Source organism: Petaurus breviceps, unplaced genomic scaffold, assembly GCF_028583685.1.
Source record: "Petaurus breviceps papuanus isolate PSGF00001 unplaced genomic scaffold, PetGlider_PUasm1.0 90692, whole genome shotgun sequence".
In the NCBI taxonomy this organism is placed as follows: Eukaryota; Metazoa; Chordata; class Mammalia; order Diprotodontia; family Petauridae; genus Petaurus; species Petaurus breviceps.
The window spans coordinates 1,579,420-1,601,403 of NW_027187313.1; the positions used below are offsets into that span (position 1 = coordinate 1,579,420).

Here is a 21,984-nt window from a genome sequence, read left to right on the forward strand (position 1 = left end):
TCCCCATCTCCAACATAATCAACTTTCTGAAACCTTAAAATCACAGGAGATGTTCTCTTATTTGGGTACTCTAACTCAATGGTGGACAAAAGCATGGTGGTATATGGGAGAGCATGGGAGATGGGGAAAAAGGGAGGGGGAACGTACCATACATTGGAAAAGAAAAATGAATTCCAATGGGAGACTAGTCATGCTAACTGATAACACCCTGAACTCATTCCATTATCTTCTCCATTCAAAAGATTCATTTTTCCTAGAAAAACCTCCAGCAAATTAACAGCGCAGTCCCCAGTTCTTCCATTCCTTTCTTAATTTTCAATCCTTGACATGCAACATGTTAACTTCAATGTGAACAGGAAGGGAGAGAATGACTCACTGGGAGAAGACGGTCTGTGAGCAAACAAAATCCCATCCCATAATCACCTTTGTGTGGCAACTTACTTTTTTCTCCTCACAATGTAAACAACACTTCATATTAACAGGCATATTTAGAATAAAACCTGCAAAAACACTTCCTGAAACTTAAAAACTGAGGTTCAACAAGCAAGAATCAGGAAACAATCTCTTGAGCCTAAGACCTTACTTAGTGGAGGACATATCGAAATAGAATCTGTCTACTCAAAATCCTTCTAGGTCTGCTTAGCTTTGGATTTTTATTTCAAATGCACACTTGGGCTGCCATCAGCAGCCCTTTCAATAATGATCAAACAATGGTTGAATTAAACATACCCTGATTACAAGGAGCTCAGAATCCTAATGAAATGGACCAGAGCCCAAAGGCATTTTATTATTCTTATTTTTAGGACTATTAACAGGTGTCTCATTCTTTAAGGTAAATTTAGTGTGTGTGAAATCCAGAGTCACTGTTTTATGGCTGATACTCATTTAGTCTTCTAAACCCTTCCCCAATTCCATTCAATCCTAACATAGGACACATTCTGCACATCAATGGTAGATAAACCTAATTCTAGCAATAAAGCTCTATCTTTAATGATTATTCTGGTTCTGAGTCTCACGGTCCATGAATTTGTGTCTGGTAAGAAACAGAAAATGAAACAATGAATTTGTTTTAATAGGGAAGTGTATCGATGTTTGGGGGGAAAAAAAGGTGCATTTTGACCAAGCCACTTCTATTTTCTATCTTCTTCCTTTAGCAGAATAATTTACTTTCAACCACCAGAATGAAATTCCCAAGTTTTCAGAAGTTTGCACTTTTCAGTTTGACCTCATAAAGGCAAGAGGTATGTCTGGAAGGATGCAATCACATAAATCTTCTTTTATTCACCTGTTTCTGTATAGCATGAAAGTAGATATTACAGAGCCCAACGCTAACAGTCTTGAGATCCAACCCTATCTCTGCAGCTATCTCCCAGAGATTTTTGGATAGGTGCTATCCAAGTGACTCTCAGCCTAAGTGAGAATGTTCCTGGATTCACACAGTAAACAGTCTTGAAACTGGAATAGGCGTCTTCTCCCTCTGACACAACGACAGTGTTTTGTGCAAGTATTTTCCTTCTCCTCGAATACCAAGATCCTTTTTTCCTAACAGCCTATTCTCATCCTGGTCTCAGATGATGTATACAGGGTATTAAAAAAAATGCCCAATGTCCATGATATTGCCAAAGAGTTACCCAATATTATTTCCCAAATCCAGAAAACTGGGCCTTAAATCGCCTACATCTGTTTCAAGACTCTGACTGCTTTAACCTGATTCCCAACAGCTGGGATCAAACATGTTCAATTATATCACATAAATAGTAGTCTTTAAACAAGGGAAGTATAAACCTGGAAAAGCAATAAGAACCTAGAAGCAGATGAAACATGAGTGATACACACACATACCCAGGCAAGTTGGCACCAAGCATATTTTGGGGGCTGAGAGTCCATCAGACCTACTTACCTCACATATCCAGAGAAATTTTTTTCAGAATGCATACAAGCCTTGGTTACAACAATCTTAAGTGCCACAGAATCGGGAGCTATGGAAACATAGCCAGAATGTTACAACATAGGTTCAGGACATAAGAGAAGGGGGTGAGATGGAAGCATGAAACCAGCAAGTCTGGAAATTCTGCCTAGTCTCTTCTATGGCCCCCAATCACAAATTATCTGCAAAGTCCAGTTGTCAGAAAAGGAAGCAAGAGACAGCCGCTGGAGTGCTCTCCCCTGAGCGCCCCACAAGCTTCAAGACTCTGGAGCCTGCATGGTGCTGAGCCTTAAAGGCAGAGGTAAAGAGGAGTGCAGGAGAAGGGGGAGGAATCCCAGACTTTCTGAGGCTATGGGAACCAAGCCATCCCTGAATGGCAGTCCCCCTCCTACAATACAACACGGCTGTTCTCTTCCAGATTCAGAGAAAACATGACATGAAGGCCCCAGCCCACCCCACTCCTTTTTCTCTAGGGTTTTTGTGTAGTCAGCCCTGCTCATCAGGAAGGCATTTGCCCACTTGGAGCAAAGTCAAGTTGGAGAAAAGTTCAGGATGCATTAGAAAGCCCAAGAAGGTTTGCTTCTGTGATCAGTTTTATCCTGGGGGTGGTGGATACTTTTACACTTTTTGCAACATTCAATGGAATCTTTCTCCCAGGAATCATGAACACACAGGAACCTAACCTGCCTATAATGGGGGCACACTTCCTGCTTCTGCTCTTTGAGGACAGATTCATTCTAGCCCTTCCTTGCAATTCCACGGGGTTTGCTGTTGTTTTTCTTTTTTTAAAGGGCAGAGTGAGACCCTCCCAGAGATGAACCCTCTGAAGGGATGTGCTATTTTTGCTTAGTGATGGTTTTACTTACCACCGCTACCACCTCTTTAAGAGGTGGCAAGTACCTTCTCCAATGAGAACGAAGTGCTTTAACTGCACCTGAAATTGGTTTAAGTCTCTTTAGATCATGAGTGGGGGGAAGAGTGGGCACCAAGGGCAAAGGATGGAAGAAGGATGGTAAGGTTCAACTGAAACACACGCACACACATACATACACACTCCAGAACCATTCTGGTATTCACATTCAAATTCCATGCTTCTTTAGTCCTCGGCAACTGGACATCAAGATTTTCCAAATGTGATGCCCATAACTAGAAATGGGCACAACAAAAAAGAACAGTGCCAAGGATGTCAGGAGGTTGTGCAGGGAGCTTTCAATGGCCTAAAGCTTTTAGTAAGTGCTTTAGCTTCTCATAGGGAAAAACACCAGATACCCAAAGGCACCCCACTCCCTACGACCAGAGAGCTCTGCTTGCTGTTTTCAGTCTTTGCCCATCCATCCATTTGGAATCAATTGTGCTGTTTTTCTATCATTTGTAAAAAGAAGTTTCAATTGTTTTCCACTAAAGTTACAAGTGGGAGAGAGTCATCCTGTCCTCCACCAACACAGTATCTGTCCCAAACTGATCAGTGCACTGCTTCACGGTGGCCAAGATACTCAGGAGCCGCTGGTCCATAGCGTCCAGGTGGGAGTCGGAGAGCACGGGGGAGATGGGGTCGTGAGCCATGGCCGATTTTAAGGCAGACTTCAGCACACCATTCCTTAGGTAGTTCAGCCTGTTCCAGGTGGAGACCCGAATTCTGGAAAACAACAGGTGAGCACAGGTCACCTGGAGTTCTCACTCAGCAGCTGCTTGGACTACAGCTGTTTCTGCTTCCCTTTAAGCTCTTCACCAAGATAAAGCTTGCCTTTCTTATTGTTTCACTGACACAAAGAAGTCCCTACTAGAAGATTAGCCCCTTGAGGGCAGGGACATACTTTCGCTTTTCTTCTGGCCCATAACAAGCTCCTGATAAATGCTTGTTGACTAAGAAGATCTTTTATTTAATCTAAGACCAGCAAAAAGACAGGTCTCTTAAGCCAAAATCAAGTGAAGTTTGAAGGAAAAGTGTGGCTCCCCTTAAAGACAGTCCTGTCTTATTAGTCTCAGGGGCCACACAGGGGAGGAGGGAGCCCAGGGCTAAGAAAGGAGTTCTAGGGGCTCCCCACTGCCTCCAACATCTCCTGTCTGGCATTTATAGCCCTTTGCCAGCTGGCTCCAATGGACCTTGCCAGCTGCCTCCCACACTATAGCCAAGGAAAACTGCTTTCTTAACTCCTCTTCATATGTGACCTCCATCTCCCATGTTGGTGTTTGCCTCTGCACTGGCTAAATCTCATGCATGATGGCAGCTCCATCTCACCTCTGCCTTTTGAGAGCTCTCACTGCCTTCCAGGCTCAGCTCAAGCACCTCCCCAAAGTCTTTCCAGAACCCCAACTGCTAAGGTTTTCTTTCCACCATAAAGTACCTTGTATGAATTCTGTATATACCTACCTACCCACCTACCTACTCACCCACCCACCCACCCATCCACCCCTCTCCCTAGCCCCAACATCTCATCCCCAGTGAAAGAATGTAAGTTCCTTGAGGGAAGGGACCATATGTCACTTCTGTGTTTGCATCCTCAGGATAGCGCAATGCCTAACACAGGTGTTTAATGAATGTTTGTTCACTGATTGAGTTAAAGCAAAATCTTTATGGTATGGTTTTAGTCAATGTACAGGGAGTCTTTAACTTATAAATGGTGTGTGCTCCAAAAATGCATTTGTAAGGCAGTCTGGAACTCTAAAAATATTTGCTTGGAACTCAAAGTCCACAAACCATCATATAAATGGTGAACAGGTTGTCAAACCAACCCACAAAATTTTAACCTCGGCACCAGTGGGTTGGTGGGAAAAAGGCAAGAAATCCTAAGTGACAGAATTGGTAAAGGAGCTACAGTCCTTGTAGTCCCCAGGCCACCCAGATGAGGCATCTCTTTCCAATCACTCATATATGAACAAGGCACAAATTGTGCTGCGCCTTCCCCACATTGTGAGAAAGAACATATTTGAATAGTAAGCAGAGAAACATTTTGCTAAAGTCAAATAAAAATTTAGGGCTAGGCTGTCTCTGCTTTTGTCAATCTGCAGAAAACCCAAAGCCAACTACATTCCAACTATTAGCTGCTAATGAATCTAAAGCTCTTAAAGGAGAAAAATGAGATTTCTTGCTTACTATGTCCAGTCCTGTGGATTGTGGGAATTTTAGGGAGTATGCCGACCATCAGTAACGCTCCTGAGTCTGCCTTGGGAAGCATTCAGGGGGGTACGATAGAGAGGACTTGGGATTGATAGTCAGGAAGAACTGGCTCCCAGTCCTGCCTCAGACACGTCCAAGCTAGCTCTGAGACCTAGGGCACGACTCTGAGGCTTAGCTTCCTCATTTGAAAAATGGGGACAATAAGAGCAACTGCTTCTGAGGTTTTGTTAGGATCAAATTCAATGACAGGCATTGTTTTGCAACCTTAAATTGCTGTGGGAACGTTAGCTATACTGTTATTATTATTCTCTATGGAATGAAATCCTACTAGATACTCTTGAATATTCACATTAGGAAAAGACTTCATAGCCTGCATCCTATTTTCCTCCTATACTTTAGGACCCAATATGAATGTGCTTTAAAAAAAAAATCAAACATGAAAACTATGAAAGTAAAATTGCCTTTGGCTTTGCCTTAAAACTTCTGTGACTGTCACAGAAGTGCAGCTCAGGAGGCTCACGGCCTGCCTGGGTCAATATGCCAGAGGCGCTGAAATGCCAGTCCTCATCTTAGGGATGCTTAACTCACATGCAACACTGGTAGAGAGGGGCGAGGATGCTTCTTTCATCCAGCGTAGGGTTTCCAAAGCTGAAAAATAAATTAGAACCCAGTGAATTAGCTTCAGAAGAGCCAGCATTCCTTCCAACCTTAGCAAGTTCTGTAAAGAACCCCCAAACCAGCCCCAGATAATTTCATGCTACACCAGGTCCAATCACTTAAATGAAAGAACAAACAGGGCATGACCAATAGCCCATGATCCCCAATAGCCAGTTCTGGAGTATCTGTCAAATGAAAAAGACAATCCCTTTCTAGGCACCTTTATCTTGTTAAGATCTCCCAAGATGCTCAGGGGCCACTGTATAGTAACTGAATCATATAACTCCAAGACAGCAGTGAGGATAAAAATAAGGGGGAGTGGGGTGGGGTTCAATTTCAATCGCCTGAAGGAATTACCAGGAAAGAGGAGGGGAAAAGTAAAGGCTTCCTACAAACTATTCCATAATCAAGCATGTTTCAAAAGGACTGCCTCGGTTTTTCCCTTTTGTTCTGACTCTTCTTTCACAACATAACTAATGTGGAAGTATGTTTAATACGATTGTACACGGATAGCCTGTATCAGATTTCATGCCGCCTTGGGGAAGGGAGAGGGAGAAAAAAACCTGGAACTGAAAATCTTGTAAAAGTGAATGCTGAAAACTATCTTTGCATATAATTGGAAAAAATAAAATACTACTGAGTGGAAAAAAAAATTGCCTCACCATCCACCCAAATGACAAGCAGGAGAGGCTCATCCTGTTGCTTCCAGAGGTGCAGGGGACCCTGATCACTGCCTGTCAAGCACTTGTGTTAAAATGGTCTTGGCAGGTAATTTAGAAACAGGAATGAGTGACCACATTAGAGACAATCTCCACATTCCATTCTGGATGTGGAACAGCCCCTGGTCACACTGGAACAGTGTTCTGCACAATCTGCATCTTAAAAAGATAAAATGGCAACAGTGGCGATTCCAAGGTAAAATTCTGCTACAAATAGTCAGGGTCCAAGCAGGTATTAGAAAACTTCGCAGGATGAGGCCGCACCACCTTTCATAGAGCACTGGGCACCTGGTGCTCTGTACAAGATGGCAGCACTCTAGGCAAACATTATGCATTTGTTCTTAAGGAGCAGCTTTGGTGTATTCCCAGCAGCAGCCATGGTTTAGCACCTGCTATGCTCTGAGCACCAAATAACTCACTGCTCCCATCACTAAGTGTGAGGCCCTGACCCAGAAACCATGCGAGAGACGGCTCAGCTCTGCTCCTAAATCTTACAAAAAAACCCAGTAAGAACAAGCTTCTCTTTATCCCCAAAGGAAGATAAGGAAACAGCTTTTCTGTTAAATGCTCATGGCACAATCTTCCTGCTTCTCCTGATCACCAGAGGGTTATATTTAGACAGCCACAAGAGTCAAATGGAGAACAACTAAATCTACTAAACCGGCTATGAAATTATTTGTATCTTTGGACAAATGAAATCTGAAGTTGAAGAAGTGTCAGTGTCCAATGCACCTTCAGTTTTGCAAACATGTCCAGACTCCCTGGCCTGGCCCTGGCCCCACTGTCCAGAGAAGCGGGCCCCCCAAGCTTTGGAAGAGATACTGGACATTTCACCGAAAGTCTGAGTGTTTAGAAAGGGGAAGGATGGCGTACTATCTCTGAATGTAAGCAGGGGTGAGATAGGGAGCATTACTGCCAGTCATACTTTCCCTGCCACAGAGAGGGGTGCTGGAGGAACATGGCAGCAGCAAGCAGCTTAGAGAGGGCAAGATCACAGGTCTAGTGTGGAAGTGATCTGCATCTAATTCAACTCTCTCATTTGGAAGGCAAAGAGGGAGAGAGGGAGGGAGGGAGGGAGGAAGGGAGGGAGGGAGGAAGGGAGGGAGGGAGGAAGGAAGGAGGGAGGGAGGGAGGAAGGGAGGTCGGCCCAGGGCTCTATCCACCTAAATACCTAATAGAATCTCTCCAGGTCTTAGGTAGGCAAAGTCTTGATTGAGATCTTCCAGTAATCTAGTTGACTATTTGTAGATTTTTGGACTTGAGGTTCTATCTTAAATCCCAGTAATGGGAACAGTGAACTCCTTCCCTTGAATATCTCCAGGACTGATATGGAACTCTATATTGCTCAAAGCATCCCATCACTGTAAGGATCTCAGTAGCCTCTCTGTTCCATTAAGCAGAATAGCTAGAAGAAGCTCAAAACCCCTCAGTGACCTGGTCAAAGTAAGGCTTGTGGTAATGGTCCAAAATCCCTTTTCTTGCTGGCAGGGAGTTTGAATATCATCAATTCCTCGGGAGTTCCTCCCAGCATGAATCAGCACCAGTCCCTGAACAGCGACCTGTGCATCAGATCCAAGTACCCTGCTCTGTCCTCCCATATCTGATCCTGCTTGGCATAAAAACCCAGTGGGCTTTCCTGGTTTTGCTGCCCCCTTCTACCTAGCACCCCAAGGAGACCTCACCAGTTTCTAACCTCCCTGACTGCCCTACCTCAAACAACATTAAGACAATTATATTGCTATGAAGAACAGAAAAACAAAGAGCCCTTGAGGGCAGTGGTGCCAAACTCAAAAGAAATATGGGGGCCATGAGATCATATAGAAGGATCCCTGTGGGTTGCAAACTGACCTAGAAAACCACAAATATGTTCTATTATATTTTTCTTTATTTTGTTAAACATATCCCAATAACATTGTGCTGCCATGTGTTTGATCCTTCTGATCTAGGTTGCTTTCTTGGGTATGAATGAGCCACTCTCTGATAAACACAGTACCATGACCCACACGTACCTTTTGGCATTGTCCAAGAGAATAAGCATGCTAGCTCCCTCATCATCCTGAAAGCTCTCGTAATGATGACGGTCAGCGTTGCCAATCAGATAATCAAAGACAGCAGTGTCCACAACATCCAGGAGCCGGGGACCAGAGTCATAGGGAGATGTCTTCTTCACAGCATCACAGTAGCTATCATCGTACTCCCACCTGGAGGCAGGCAGCATCACGGGGGTTATTTACTGAGCGTCAACACTGTGCTTGGCACTGTTCAAAACAAAGAGAAGCCAGAGTCCCTGCCCGGCAGGCTCATACCTGGCTGCCACGGCCCTTCTGAGCCTCTCAACATCAGAAGTTTACAAGGCAGCAGGTTTACCAGACCAAGCCCCAAGATGGAATTAATTAGCAGCCTGCCCCCAAGCTCTAGTCATTTTACCTGGCAAGTTTCCCCTCCCTGTAAGTCCTGCCCCATGGGTGTCGGTGCTTCTGCAGAGGCCAGACATCTGGAAGCCACAGGGTAACAGAGCCTTCCATTAGGTCTCCATCTGCACAGGCGGGCTCTGTTTCTCGGCAATAATAACACTTCCCGTAAAAGCAAGTGTTGTTACCTTAGAGAGAGACCAAATATAAGATGGGAGAAATGAAAAACCTCAAAGTCACCCCACAAAAAACATCATAAGACAGCTCCATCATAAGAACAGAGGTCCTGAACTCCTTTAATTTGGTTTAAAGACAAATAAACTTTGTCTTTTTCATGATACATGCCTGCCAAAGAGGTCAAATATCAAATCCACTGATGTGTACATAGTAATAGTAACAACATAATGTTTGTTGAAAATGTACTTCAAAGGCTTACTTAATCATCACAGATGATAAAATATATGTATGTGTCATCTGCCAATGGACTTCACAAAACAAACAGGTTAGGTTAAACAATATTACAGGTGACGGTAAGTTTTGGGAACAATACTAGCCAGGGAAGAAGAGATGAGAGAAAAATCTTCCTCCAGACGTCCAGCTTAATGTTCCTTTCATCATATAACACTTTTTCATCACCTCTCATCAACGAGAAGAGGGAGATGAAGGAGAAAAGGAAAGAAGGGAAGGGATAAAAGGAAGAAGGAAAGAGGGAAGAAAGAGGAGAAGGGAAGAGAAGGAAAGAAAGGGAAGAAATAAGAGAGAAAACTCTACTTCAAACCATTTCCTACTTTGGACAATAAAAATGAGACTAATAAGAGGAAAGGGACAGCAAGGTTTTCAAGGCCAACTTTGTAGAAAGTAATATGAAATTAATAGAAATATCTTATTCAGGAAAAGGAGCTAACATTGGGTGGGGAAGATTAATTTGATTTTAGGTGTACTGAGTTTGAAATGACAAAGGAACATGCAAACATAAATATGTGGGATGGATAAAGGCAGATATTTGGGTGTGACCTATACAAAGGTAATAGCTGAAACCAAGGGAAGAGATCTTTAAAGAACAAGCATGATGAGAAGATGAAAAATAAAGAGGAGAGTTTATTGTCTTGTAGAATTTCCTCTCCTCTTTAGAACGCTTTTCCAGTGGGAATTTCATGCAAACTAACATTGGTTGCTACTCCTCAATGGACAAGAAATAAAAAGTTATGAACAAATTATTCTCAAAAGGATACTTGCAAACTGTTAATGATTAATACTGAAGATTATTCTAAATCAATAATAAGGAGAAAAATACATATCAAAACAATTTTGAGGTTTTCCCTCACACCTAGCAAACTTGCAAAGATGACAAAAAATGGAACTATGCTTGTCAATGCTGGAGGAGAAGTGAATGGACAGATACACACTATGCTCTTTGTGGAGATGTGAACTGGTCCCCCCCCCCCATTCTAGAAAACAATTGGAAATTCAACTAAAAAGAGCAATTAAAATGTTCAGAGCAAGATGTCACTGGTAGGCATACACTCCAAGGGGATCAATGGAAGGAAGTATATAGCTTTTCCATATACATCCAAGTATTTACAGCAACACTTTTAGTAATAGCTAAGAAATAGAAAATAAAGTGGCTGCCCAGTGACTAGGGAAAAACCAAACAAATTAACAATTTGTGGAATAAGAATACTAAGTGGTAACTATGCTATGAGAAATAATGAATATGAAGAATTCAGTGAAATAGAGGAAGACCCACATGAACTGAAGCAGGGCAAATTAGGCAGAAACAGGAAAATAATATATATAGCAACTAAAATAATATGAATGAAAAGGACAACCCCCCCCCCAAACTCTGTGCTGTATAATTATAATGACCGAGAAGTATGATCTTAGAAGAGTTTATAAAATACACCTTCCTCCTTTCTTTGCAAGGGTAGTAGACTATGGAAGTGAAATATTTTATACACTATCAGAATCAACTGATACGCTGGTTAGTTTTGCTGGACTAATTTTTCTTAGAAAAGTAGAAAGCAATTTGGTATAAATTAGATAAAGGCCAACACCCCATATAACAAGATAAACTTCAAACGGATATATAACTTAGACATGAAGGATAACAATATATGCAAATTAGAGGAGGAAGGAAATTACTTTTGAGATTAGTATGTAGAGGAAGAGTTCACAACTAAACAAGTGAGAGTGAGAATCAAAGAAGATAAAATGGCAATTTTGATTACATAAAATGGAGAAGTTTTTGCACAAACAAATCTAATACAGTTAAAATTAGAAGGGTAACAGATAACTAGGAAAAACTTTTGCAGCAAACTTCTCTGATAAAGGTCTCTTATTCATGATATATAAGGAATTTATTCATATTTATAACACTACAAGCTATTCCCCAATAGATAAATTATCAAAGGATATGAACAGAAATTTTTCAAAAGAAGAAATCAAAGCTATGAAACCACCACATAAAAAAATGTTTTGAATCATTAATTACTAAAGAAATGTACTTCACACCCATCACATTGACAAAGAAGAAAATGACAAATGTTAGAGGAATTATGGGGAAACAGGTACATTGATGCGCCATTGGCTGAGCTGTTACTTACTCCAGTCATTCTGAAAAGCATTTTGGAACTATGCTCATACTGGCCAGGGATGTAGGAAAGTTAAAGTGTGCAAATCCCAGGTGAACTAGTACTAGGCTTCTACCCTAAAGTAATCAAAGAAAGAAGGACCTTTTTATACAAAAATATTTACAGCAGTACTTTTTGTAGTAGTGGTCCCAAATTGGACACTAAGGGGGTGTCCATCTTTTGAGAAACAGCTAAACAAATTGTGGTATATGAATATAACAAAATAACCGTAAGAAATGGTGAAATATCAGAGGAAACTAAGCTCTCTATGTGATGCAGAGGGAAGTGAGCAGAACTAGACTAGAATTTCCTTACCAAGAGTTAAAAATGTGCTCAGTAACTGCTCTGTAGCAACAGGCTTGATCTCAGTTCGAAGATTCACAAATCTCCCAACCACCAAGGGGGCCCGGCGGAAACCTAAGATTCTATCAAAAAAGAAAGAAGAAAAAAACCAAGCTATTAGTAAATTACTTTGAAGGATACTTTTAGACTTACAAACATGTCCAAAACTTCTAGTGAGAGCTACTTCACTAAGCAAAAATTACATTGTTTGCCTGAAATTAAAACCCCAAAGAACAACTCACAGAGTCTCCTAATACTTGAAAAGGTATTTTTCCTTAAAGGCATGGAGCCATTACTCTTTGGTTGAGAAGTCTGAAGACTTGCTAATTTATTCTTTCCAGGACTGTCTATGTGCTTTTCTTAGTTTCAATCCAGGTTAAGATTTTTTGTTGAGATCTCAAGAGACTCATAAATGTGTCATAATTTATGTTTTGAAACATGGAGCAAAGTCATTATTACTTGTTCTAATACCAAAAAACAGGACCTTCAAGCTAGAAATCTGTAATGTTATATTTTCATTTAATAACTAGTTCAAATATGCTATTTTGGTTTAACTTTGGACTTTTGACTTTGCTGGTCCATTATTTGAAAAGGAAAATCTTCCTTGGTTCATTATCTAATTCTTACAGATAAATATGGCAATTGCAGATCATAATTTCTTCATAATCAACAGAGGCCTTACCAGGAACTGAAATGGTTTACATGAGTTAGAATATTCATTTGGGAATCAATGTTGTCATGCAGATGTGAATAGTGCAAAATCAATGGGATCCTATTCATTTAGAATTAAGCCAAAATTATTGATGTCACATGCTTCAGGAAAACTTCTACAATTCCTTTCTAAGAGAGAAAGATTAAAAAAGCATATGTAAAAACCTAGTCATTTACCTGTCCAAGTGAAAGGCTGCAACTTCTGCATTGTGCCTGTCATAACCAGCATATGGCTCCCCTTCGACCACATAGTCTCGATTATACCTGTAAAAGACAACCCCAAGCAGAAAGGCAGGGATATGAATCCCATCCAGTCCAGGTCTGTTCCCTAGACTGCACTTTGGTCAACCCTTTGAACAATTCAGGATCTTCATAGCTAAAAGATGGCAGCATCAGAGAGCCCTCCACAGTCAGTCCCCAGGAAAAGACTTCTTTCTCTTTTTTATTACATTTTACTGAGGCTCTTAGTATTTACATGACAGCCCTCTTTCTCAACCACCTAGGGAACTCTCTCATGACAAAGAAAAACAATTAAGAAAATTATCTAATCCAGTGACCCCACTGGAAACAAATATAATACTTTGTCCTAGTCATTCGCCTCATCTCTTTCATGTTAGGGAAGTTGTTTTATTATCTGTTCTTTGGGACCTTCATTGGTTTTGTGATTACCCAGATTTCAGCTTCCTTTTGGTGATATTTTCATTTCTACTCTGGAAGTTATTGCTGGTATTGTTCTCTTGCCTCTGTTTATTTAATTTTCTATCTGTTAAGACAAATCTTCCTGTACCTCTCTGAATACCTAATATCAGTATTACAGTATTACATGACGTTTATATAGCACAGATTTTCAGTCATTTCTAAACTGATTCTAGTTTTACGCTACCACAAAGAACGCTGCTATTGATATTGCAGTATCTGTTGTACCTTTGTTTCCATCTTTAACTTCCTTGGAGCTAGTGGCCCAGTAGTGGAATTATTAGATCAAAGGGTATGGACAAGTGAGTCATTTTTCTAATACAATTCCAAATTAATGTCTAATTTAGAGCTCTACCACCCATAACACTGGATGTTTCTAATTTTTAGCAGCTTTGCCAATTTGCAAATGGTATGAGATGAAACTTCAGAGTTGGATTACTTTGAATTTCTTTTCTTAGAGAGCAGGGGCCATGTCTTTCTGCAGCATTTATAGTTTAAAATATTTCTGAAGGCTGTTTATAGCCTTTGGCTACGTATTAATTGGAGAACTAATGATGCCTTTGTTTCCTATATGAGACTGCCATTACCAATGATGATGCCGGTAAAGCAAAGGTTTCACCTATCTAGTACATGCCTCATAGCCCAGGTTTCTGAGAAGAAAAAATTGATGGGGTAAATGTAGCACTGAATTTCCTCAGTTTACCTATCAGGTGCTTTGCAATAAACTTGCTTTTACTCTCTCCCTCTTTCAGACCTACCCCAGGACATGTTGTCTAGTGGAAGGGACACTGGACCACTCAGAATCACACCCCAATTCTGAACCATCTTCTAAGGGCTTCCTTCCAAAGTGTGGCTACAATTATGGGACAGGAATATTGGGACTGGACCTGTGATCTCACGGTAGGTTAAACTCTAAGGTTGGGAAACTCTCCTTACCAGTGCAGGCCAGCACCTTTTCATCTTCAAGAATTGCCTTGAGCAGTGACCGTGATTAAGTGACTTGTTCAGGGTCACTCAGCCAGTATATGTCAAAGGCGGGACTTGAACTCAGGTCTTTCTGCTTTCACTCCAGCTCCCTACTCACTGTACCATACCACCTTCCACAGTCACCACTGGTGTTTGCAGAGAATCATTGCTTCACTACTATGGATTTAGAGACTCAGAAAGCTTCTTTATAATTAGAGGCAATGCATGAGAAAAAAAGGGGGCCGTGTTTTGATGTTTTGCCTTTCACATTCTGATTATCCTTGTCCTACTGCTAGCACATCAGGACATGAAGAGCCTGGCCCTCCAAACAGTGACCAACATCATCAGTGACCTAGAGAGAGGCAGGCTCCTTTTCCTTTGTGTGATGGTGCTGAGGGCCCCAATCCTCTCAGCACAGAGTTATTCATCTTAAGTCACTGACAGAACAGCAGAGTTCATCCCATAACTGCCATCCTTCTGGGAAAGAACGTCAGAGCCTGATTCAGGACATTAATCTGCTCTTACACCGGGGATGAACCAGCTTCTGAAGCACCAGGGGTCAGATCAACAACTTACTGGCCATTCAAGGACTGTTACCAAAGTCTGTGAGCTCTTACACCAACCTCCACCTTCTCTAGCTGCCCAATCTCCTTCTGTACGGCAGTCTGGTATGAATGGAGACCCACCTAATTAACAACCAACTGGTGCTCAGTTATCCAAGTCAGCAGCCAACCATCCTGCCTGTGTAGGAGGCAGAGGTTTAGAAGTGGGAGCGGCCACTGTGTGCAGGGGTTAGGTGAGGTGGGGCTAGACTGTAGGCCGTTCTGAAATGAAGAACAACTAGCATTTACATAATGCCTAACAGACACCAGGCTCTGTGCTAAGTAATTTACAAATATTATCTCATAATATCTCACAACAAGCCTGAAAGTAGGCAGTATTATTGTTTCCAGTTTATAGATGAGGAAACAGGCAAACAGAGGTTAAGTAACTTGCCTATGGTCGCACAACTACTAAGCTTCTGAGACTGGATTTGAACTCGGGTCTTCCTGACTGCAGGCCCAGTGCTCTATCCACTGCACCACCCAGCTGCTCTGGTTAATATCAGAGTCTCTAAAGTTTTCTGAGTAGGGGCAGCAGAAAGATTAGTTTGTGTTTGGGGAGGATTAATTTGACTATAACACATACAAAGGCATAGATGAAATAGGAGTGCCGCTGTGGTTAGGGTCCAAAGGAGGTGTGCTATGGGTCTAGACTTGGGCATCTGAAAGATCCCAAGAAAGTGGGGTGTTGGCCAGTCTTTGGGTTTGGCCTATCAGTTCATGTTAAACCTGCTGCTCTCTCTCCTGATCACTAATTTGCTCTCTCTTCTCCTCCCAGATAAAATTCATATCTAATTATTGCAAGCCTACTTCCAAGTCTTCACTCATATTCCATCTTACTCTCAAATTCAACCTTCACAAAGTCTTCCAATTTGGCCATTCCCTCTTGTCTGAATGTATGCAATCCACTTGTTTCCTTTCCTCCACACAAATAATTTCACTTTTTGTAGACCCTCCTTCAGCATAGTTCCTCAGATTAAAAGCTGCTATAAAACAGGGAGTAAATCTGATTCTATACAATTCCCATTGGCTTTGGAGAATACCTGCTTAGTGACTTTGAAGGAGTTCCTATACCAATTAGAGAGAAAAACAAATTTAACAGTTATACTTCCTATATAGTTGAGTGGAAACTAGCGAGGTTTCTCTGGGTAAATGAGAGGTTTATATTAGATAATCTCTAAGCTTCCTTCAAACTCCAAAGTTCCTTAATTCTTTGTCATTTTCAAAGAAGCATCCTTTGTCTTCACTATTTGCCAAACAAAATTTTAAATGCTAGCTAACATTCCTTCGCCTCTCAGTCATTTCCTTACTATATTCTGCACTCCCTGGCTGTCAGAAGAGTAGGTAGGTGTCCTTCCTTTGTCTCAGCTCCATCATTCCCTTCAGTTGCATTGTGTCTACCTGCCAGAGGAATCAGATTTAATGCCTGCTATGTTCCTCTGCTCCTATATCTTGTACTCTCAAACCTCAAAATACCAAGAAATAGCCATCATACTTCTCTCAAAAGCTAGCACCATGGAACTGGAAAGTGTTCTCAATATCTGAAAGTACTTTGAGGATCCCACAGATTTTGAGGGATTTCATTGGTATTACTGGTAAAAGAACACATACATACCCCTAGTATCCCATGCTACAGTTAGGTCCCTATTACTGTGAATAAAAGAATTACCTACAGTGGTCCCATTATTTGAACTGTAGCTTTCCACTGGGTTGGAACCAATGACCATATTTTACATCATTATCTCTGACTAGTGTGAATTCAAATACACGCAACCATTTCAGGAGGTTCATGATTCACACCAATTAGGAACAAGTCATAGTTCAAGTTCACACATGCTAACAAATATGTCCTCTTTAACTATATGTTATCTTATAAGCTCTGGCTAATAAAGCCATAAACGTCCTTGGAAATCATTCTTGTTGTTCCCAATATGAACCAGAAGGTGTCACTGTCAACTTTCCCACGTTTCAATTTTTATCTTAGTTTTATATTTATTTTAATATTTATGTTGTCGTATTTATTATTTATCTTAGTTTTATCCTATAGCTTAGTAAGTCACTCAGGTGGCTAGCTGCATGGCTTAGCGTTTTCCTTAAAATGGGAGATAAAACCCTAGGATCCTAGGGTGTTAAAGGCTTAGAAGGGGTCTTAAGTCACCTAGTTCAAAGCTCTCCCTTTAGAAATGAAGAAAGTGAGAAAAAGAGAGCTTGCTACATTCACAGATGCATGGGTTACATAAGGCACAACTGGGTTCTTTGTGTCTGGAAGAGGACTCACCGCTTAGGTTTGAAGACAACTTTTTGCCCTCCTTCAAGTATCAATAAGGCTTTAAGCTGAGTCCCCTTGTAGCCTACATCAGCCTTAATGATCTTCTTGGTGGCCATGGCATGCATGATGGCCCCCAGCTCAGGGGTCTCTTCGGGGTACACTTCCCGGGGAACTACCCACTGAGCAGCAATCTCCCACGGAGACTGTAATGTATGCTCCAGGCGGGGATCCAGCTCTACACGCAGGCTAGCCATCATTCGGTGAAAGGCCCGCTGGTCCTCACGGTTAGCAGCCGAAGTGTCCAAGTTGTCAATAAGGAATACTTTTGTAAAGATAAAGATGATGATGAGGATGACCAGTAGGACAGCCCGCTGTTTCAGCTTCATGGCGGCCGCCTTCCCTTCTCCTTCAGCCCAGGCTCTCTCTTTGGTCAGGGTGAGGACGCAGCAGCTAATGTGGGGAGCTCATGATTATCATCTGAACTGGTCCATCCCATCACTGAAGCATCTCCTAGGATTCCTGCAAGTCAAAATACAAAACCTTCGGTTAAAGTTAATAATTGGCAGACCTGCATCTATCTCTGGTACAACTCCAGGCAAAGTGTTTACTCCAAATCTTCAGAAAGTCAATTATTTTAAATGAATTTGTCCCACTGGTTAAGTATTTGGTTCAAATTAGTAAAAATTCTAGTCCTTACCTTTTTATATACAGTGAGAGGATTTATGCTTAAAAATGAATAAATTCAGTATTTATAATATTACACATACACATAATCCAGTTATTGATCTTCTACAAATACATAATGAAATTGAAAATCAAAATAATGGCAGGAAGAAGAAAGTTATTAGACAAAAGAATATCATTTGGGGAAGAGGGGGTGAGGGGTGAGGGGAGACAGGAACCAGGAGTGTGATTTCATTGGTGTAGGAATCCTCCTCAAGGAATTTCCTGGGTCACTGAGAGCTTAAGTGGTCCAGTCACACAGCAAGTATGTATGAGAGGCAAGACTTGAACCCCACCATTAAGATGTAAAAAGAAACTCATCAACTTTTTGGGTACCTTATGAATTCTACAAATGCCTTCTAAATGCCCAAGAGAGCCAAGAGTTTAGTGTTTCTCCTATCATCCAGATAATGGTTTTTATATCAAATTATTAAACTAACAAAAATTAAATAGGGTAAGAAAAGAGAATAGCATCTTCAAAAAAAATTTTTTTTTTGCTTTTTGGGGGGCAATTGAGGTTAAGTGACTTGCCCACGGTCACACAGATAGTAAGTGTTAAATGTCTGAGGCCAGATTTGAACTCAGGTCCTCCTGACTCCAGGGCTAGAACTCTGTTCACTGTGCCACCTAGCCGCCCCAAGAGAATAGCATCTTAACCAAAAATCTAAATTGTAAGCAATTCCCCATGTGCCATAATCAATACTCATGTATTTAAACAAGATTCCTAGATATGTCTCCCTAATCAGTCTCTACTAATTATTCTCCAAAATTAAAGCCCCTGTAATATATGGATAATCAACTCCAGTTAAATTAGGTGAAGGAAAAACATATTCCTACACCATCTGGCTATTAGCAGAACATGACCAGAAAGCTAATGGTAACTGATAAGACAGCACCATCAGGCCATTGGTATGAACTGGTGATAAAAATAACAGACAAAACTGTCATATAATGACATTTTTTCTCCGTTGGATTGAAAAGAATATTCTGAGCAAGAATCGTTATCTGAACCTTTTATATTTTTAAGATCTCACAATAGAATCAAAACCTTATGAATCCATTTCATCCTAAATACAAAGTCAAATTTCTTTCCATTCTAACTGGATATGTAAAAGCATTCCTACCCTGCTAGAGGCTCTGCTGCAGAGCTGGAGAACAGATCACAAGTTCTGTCCAAGCGCATTTAATAGTTAAGACCATTCATCAAAAAAAGGGAACACCATACAAAGGAGAGTGATAAACTGTTCCAATAAAGTCACTCCTGCCCAAGGTTTGGGACTGCTCCCTTAATTCTAAGCAGGAGTACAACTGGAGAGCTGCAGCTGTGCAGGTGATTTGGTGATTAACACACTTCCTTTACTCTTTCTTTTTTTTAATTCAGGAGAACTGAAGGTGAGAGCTAAATTCCAGTTCTAATTTTCCCCAGCCACCTGTTTTGTTTCTTCACCATTACACGGGAAGTATATGACACTATTAGCTGAAATAGTCAAAGGCAATTCAAGTACATCTAAAATGTGACTGTGACTATAACAAGTTTAGTGTGAAATCCAATAAAACGAGCTGCCTGTGATTACTGACAGAAGAAAGATCAAGGCAATGCCACGGAGACCAGATTTCAGAAAGGTTTTTCCACTAGTTCCATCACCATCTTGAACAATTGTAACAGTTCAATTATTTGCAAAACAGCCCTTGAAACCACATCAGCACAAAGCACCTCTGGAAACCCCAGAACCAAACCTGCTGCTGTTTCTTGAGTACTCTCAGATTTGGCCTGGGGTCCTCTGGCACAAAGACAGGGAACATGCTGGGCACAAGAGGACCTGCAAAGTCTGCCTTGTTTCCATGGGGGGCAGGGCAGAAGAGGAGGGGAAGGAAGAACATATTTACATCAATCCTTCAATATTTTTTGAAGTACGGTTAATACAAAAACACTCTTGGCTAACTTCTTAAATAAAGAAAATAACACTCGTGGCCAGGTGGTGCAGTGAGTAAGAGCACCAGCCCCAGAGTCGGGATGACCTGGGATCGAATCCGGGCTCAGATACTTAGCACCACACCCAGAAATATACTGGCCGTGTAACCTTGAGCAAGTTACTTAACCCCAATTTAACCTTAATTGCTTAAAAAAAAAAATAACACTATTTAAGGATATCATTCTCTGGTAATTAAATACCCATAACACACATGCTAAGGTTCTTTCCAATGCAAAAAGGAGCAAAAGGAAGAGATATATTACACTGTCTCTGAAAACCATTTTTCTTCGAAGGCTACAAATCAAGAACATGGAATTATAATAGTATCTTTGCTTGTTTTTAAAAATACATCAGACCTTTCATAAATGAATGTACTCAATCTATTTGACATTATAAACAGTCACTAAACTGTGATAAGAATGCACATCACATGATTTTAAAAAACTGTTGATTTTAGTAATTTCAGGATTTAGCTGGAGAGAAGGCAAATACAAAGTACTGAGGATTAAACATTGTTTTCGTATTAATTAGTTATTAATCTTGGCATGTTTAAAGCTGGGTGAAAGACACAGACTCTACTTTTGGGGACTGAAACCATCTTAGTCAATGACAGTAACTACAGGATCTTAATTCCTGGTCTGATTCAATTCCATGGCTACCTCTGATCAGCCCACAACTGGAGGACTACTACGCCATTGTGGACACCCATGTAGGGCAGCTATGACAAAGTAAGTGTCCCCAGGAGGCTAACCAGAATGGTGAGAGGGCTCAAGGTCACACTGTTGAATAATGGTCTGGGCTAGCTGGGACTACGGCCTGATGTGATCAACCAATTAAAGGGAATGAAAATGGGTCATACCCCCCCCCCCCACTCCATGAAAGACAATTGTAGGGCTTGTCTCCGACATGACCATACCTACCCAGATCCTCCAAACTTGCCCAATTCTACCTATCCCTCTGCCTATCACGGGAGATAGGCCCACCAGAAGTTATAACTTAAACCACCCATGGCAACTGCAGAGGTGCCACTGGGAAATTTCTGCTCCTCTCACCATCCCCCAGAACATCTTCTCAGAGCAGGGGTTGGACTCTGGAATAGAGACAGAGGACAGTGGCAGGTAACAGCCCTGGCTGTCTGTACCCTTTGCATTTTCACTGGGACAGAGTCCCACAGGAATAGCAGGTATGGAGGGCTGTGACTGACTGCAGCTTTCATCACGTTATTCTGCCCAGGCCTCTTCTGAGCTTCCCTGTTACTGGTGAAGACACCATATTTCTAATTACCCAGGTGCCCAGCCTCAGCACCTCACTCTGCACAGCCAATCAGGTGCTAAACTTTGTTATTTCTACTTCCACAGCAGCTCTTGCCTAGGTCACGCAGCATCACACCAGCTTGTGCCAGAATTCCCTTACCTGGACTCGTATAGCTGCCTCCTCTTTGCTTCTTCCTGCCAGAAACCTTTTCTCCCCAGCTATCCTCCACATCAGACGTGTCACACTCAAAACTCAGATATGCACACACAGGAGTCCCTGTGGGCCATATACTGACATAGCTTTAAAATTAATGTTATCTATGTTTTATTGTATTTTCATTTATTTTACCGAATTTTTCCCAATTACATTTTAATCCTGGCTGGGCCACAATGGGGTGCTGTTTGAAACTTGCCAAAATAATTTTCCTGAAACACAGGCCTGTCCACGTCACCATCCTTCACCATCCTACTCAGTCAACTTCATTGGCTCCCTACTGACCCTCTGATCAAATATTATTTTAAAAATTGCCACTTTTCTGCATTTTACAATGTACCTAATCAGGTGGGCAGCCCGAGAGGGTTGCATGTTTGATACCTGTGGCCTTGAGCATTGAAAGGTGAAGTGACTGCCAGTTGTGTGTTTGGGGTAGGGGTGGGGACTTGAACCCAGACCTTCCTTGGTTCCAAGGCCAGCTCTCCATCAACTATACTCTGCTGCCTCTTGTCAGTATTTAGTAAAGGGTTAAAAAAGGAATCTTAACTACTTCCAAGTGCTGGCTCTGTTTAGCCCCCTTCCACCATCCTCTAAATGCCTATTCTGATAAAATGGAATCAGATGAGCATCTCTTTCTGAAAGAAATACAGACATGAGTTCCAGAAGATATTTTCTTCTTGAAGGGGAGCTAGCAGCTGCTTCCTCGGAGAGAAAGACAAGCCAAAATATTTGAAGGAACTAATGGTACCCAGCTTAGTGATGGTGAATTGTGT

At 41.5% G+C, this 21,984-nt stretch overlaps 1 protein-coding gene across 2 annotated transcripts in view; it reads right to left on the bottom strand.

The window, feature by feature from the left end:
• Positions 1 to 1,248: 1,248 nt before the first annotated feature.
• The window catches only part of FAM20B (FAM20B glycosaminoglycan xylosylkinase), a 40,133-nt gene continuing 19,397 nt past the window's right edge, over positions 1,249 to 21,984 (bottom strand). For both annotated transcript variants that reach the window (XM_069065487.1, XM_069065486.1), the window contains exons 2-8: positions 17,058 to 17,567; positions 12,693 to 12,779; positions 11,778 to 11,887; positions 8,849 to 9,020; positions 8,431 to 8,622; positions 5,634 to 5,693; positions 1,249 to 3,563 (exon numbers count right to left, since the gene is read on the bottom strand). In XM_069065487.1, the coding sequence (XP_068921588.1) occupies positions 3,332 to 3,563; positions 5,634 to 5,693; positions 8,431 to 8,622; positions 8,849 to 9,020; positions 11,778 to 11,887; positions 12,693 to 12,779; positions 17,058 to 17,434 (1,230 nt within the window). In that variant the 5' untranslated portion in view covers positions 17,435 to 17,567 and the 3' untranslated portion in view covers positions 1,249 to 3,331. The remainder of the gene's footprint in view (positions 3,564 to 5,633; positions 5,694 to 8,430; positions 8,623 to 8,848; positions 9,021 to 11,777; positions 11,888 to 12,692; positions 12,780 to 17,057; positions 17,568 to 21,984) is intronic.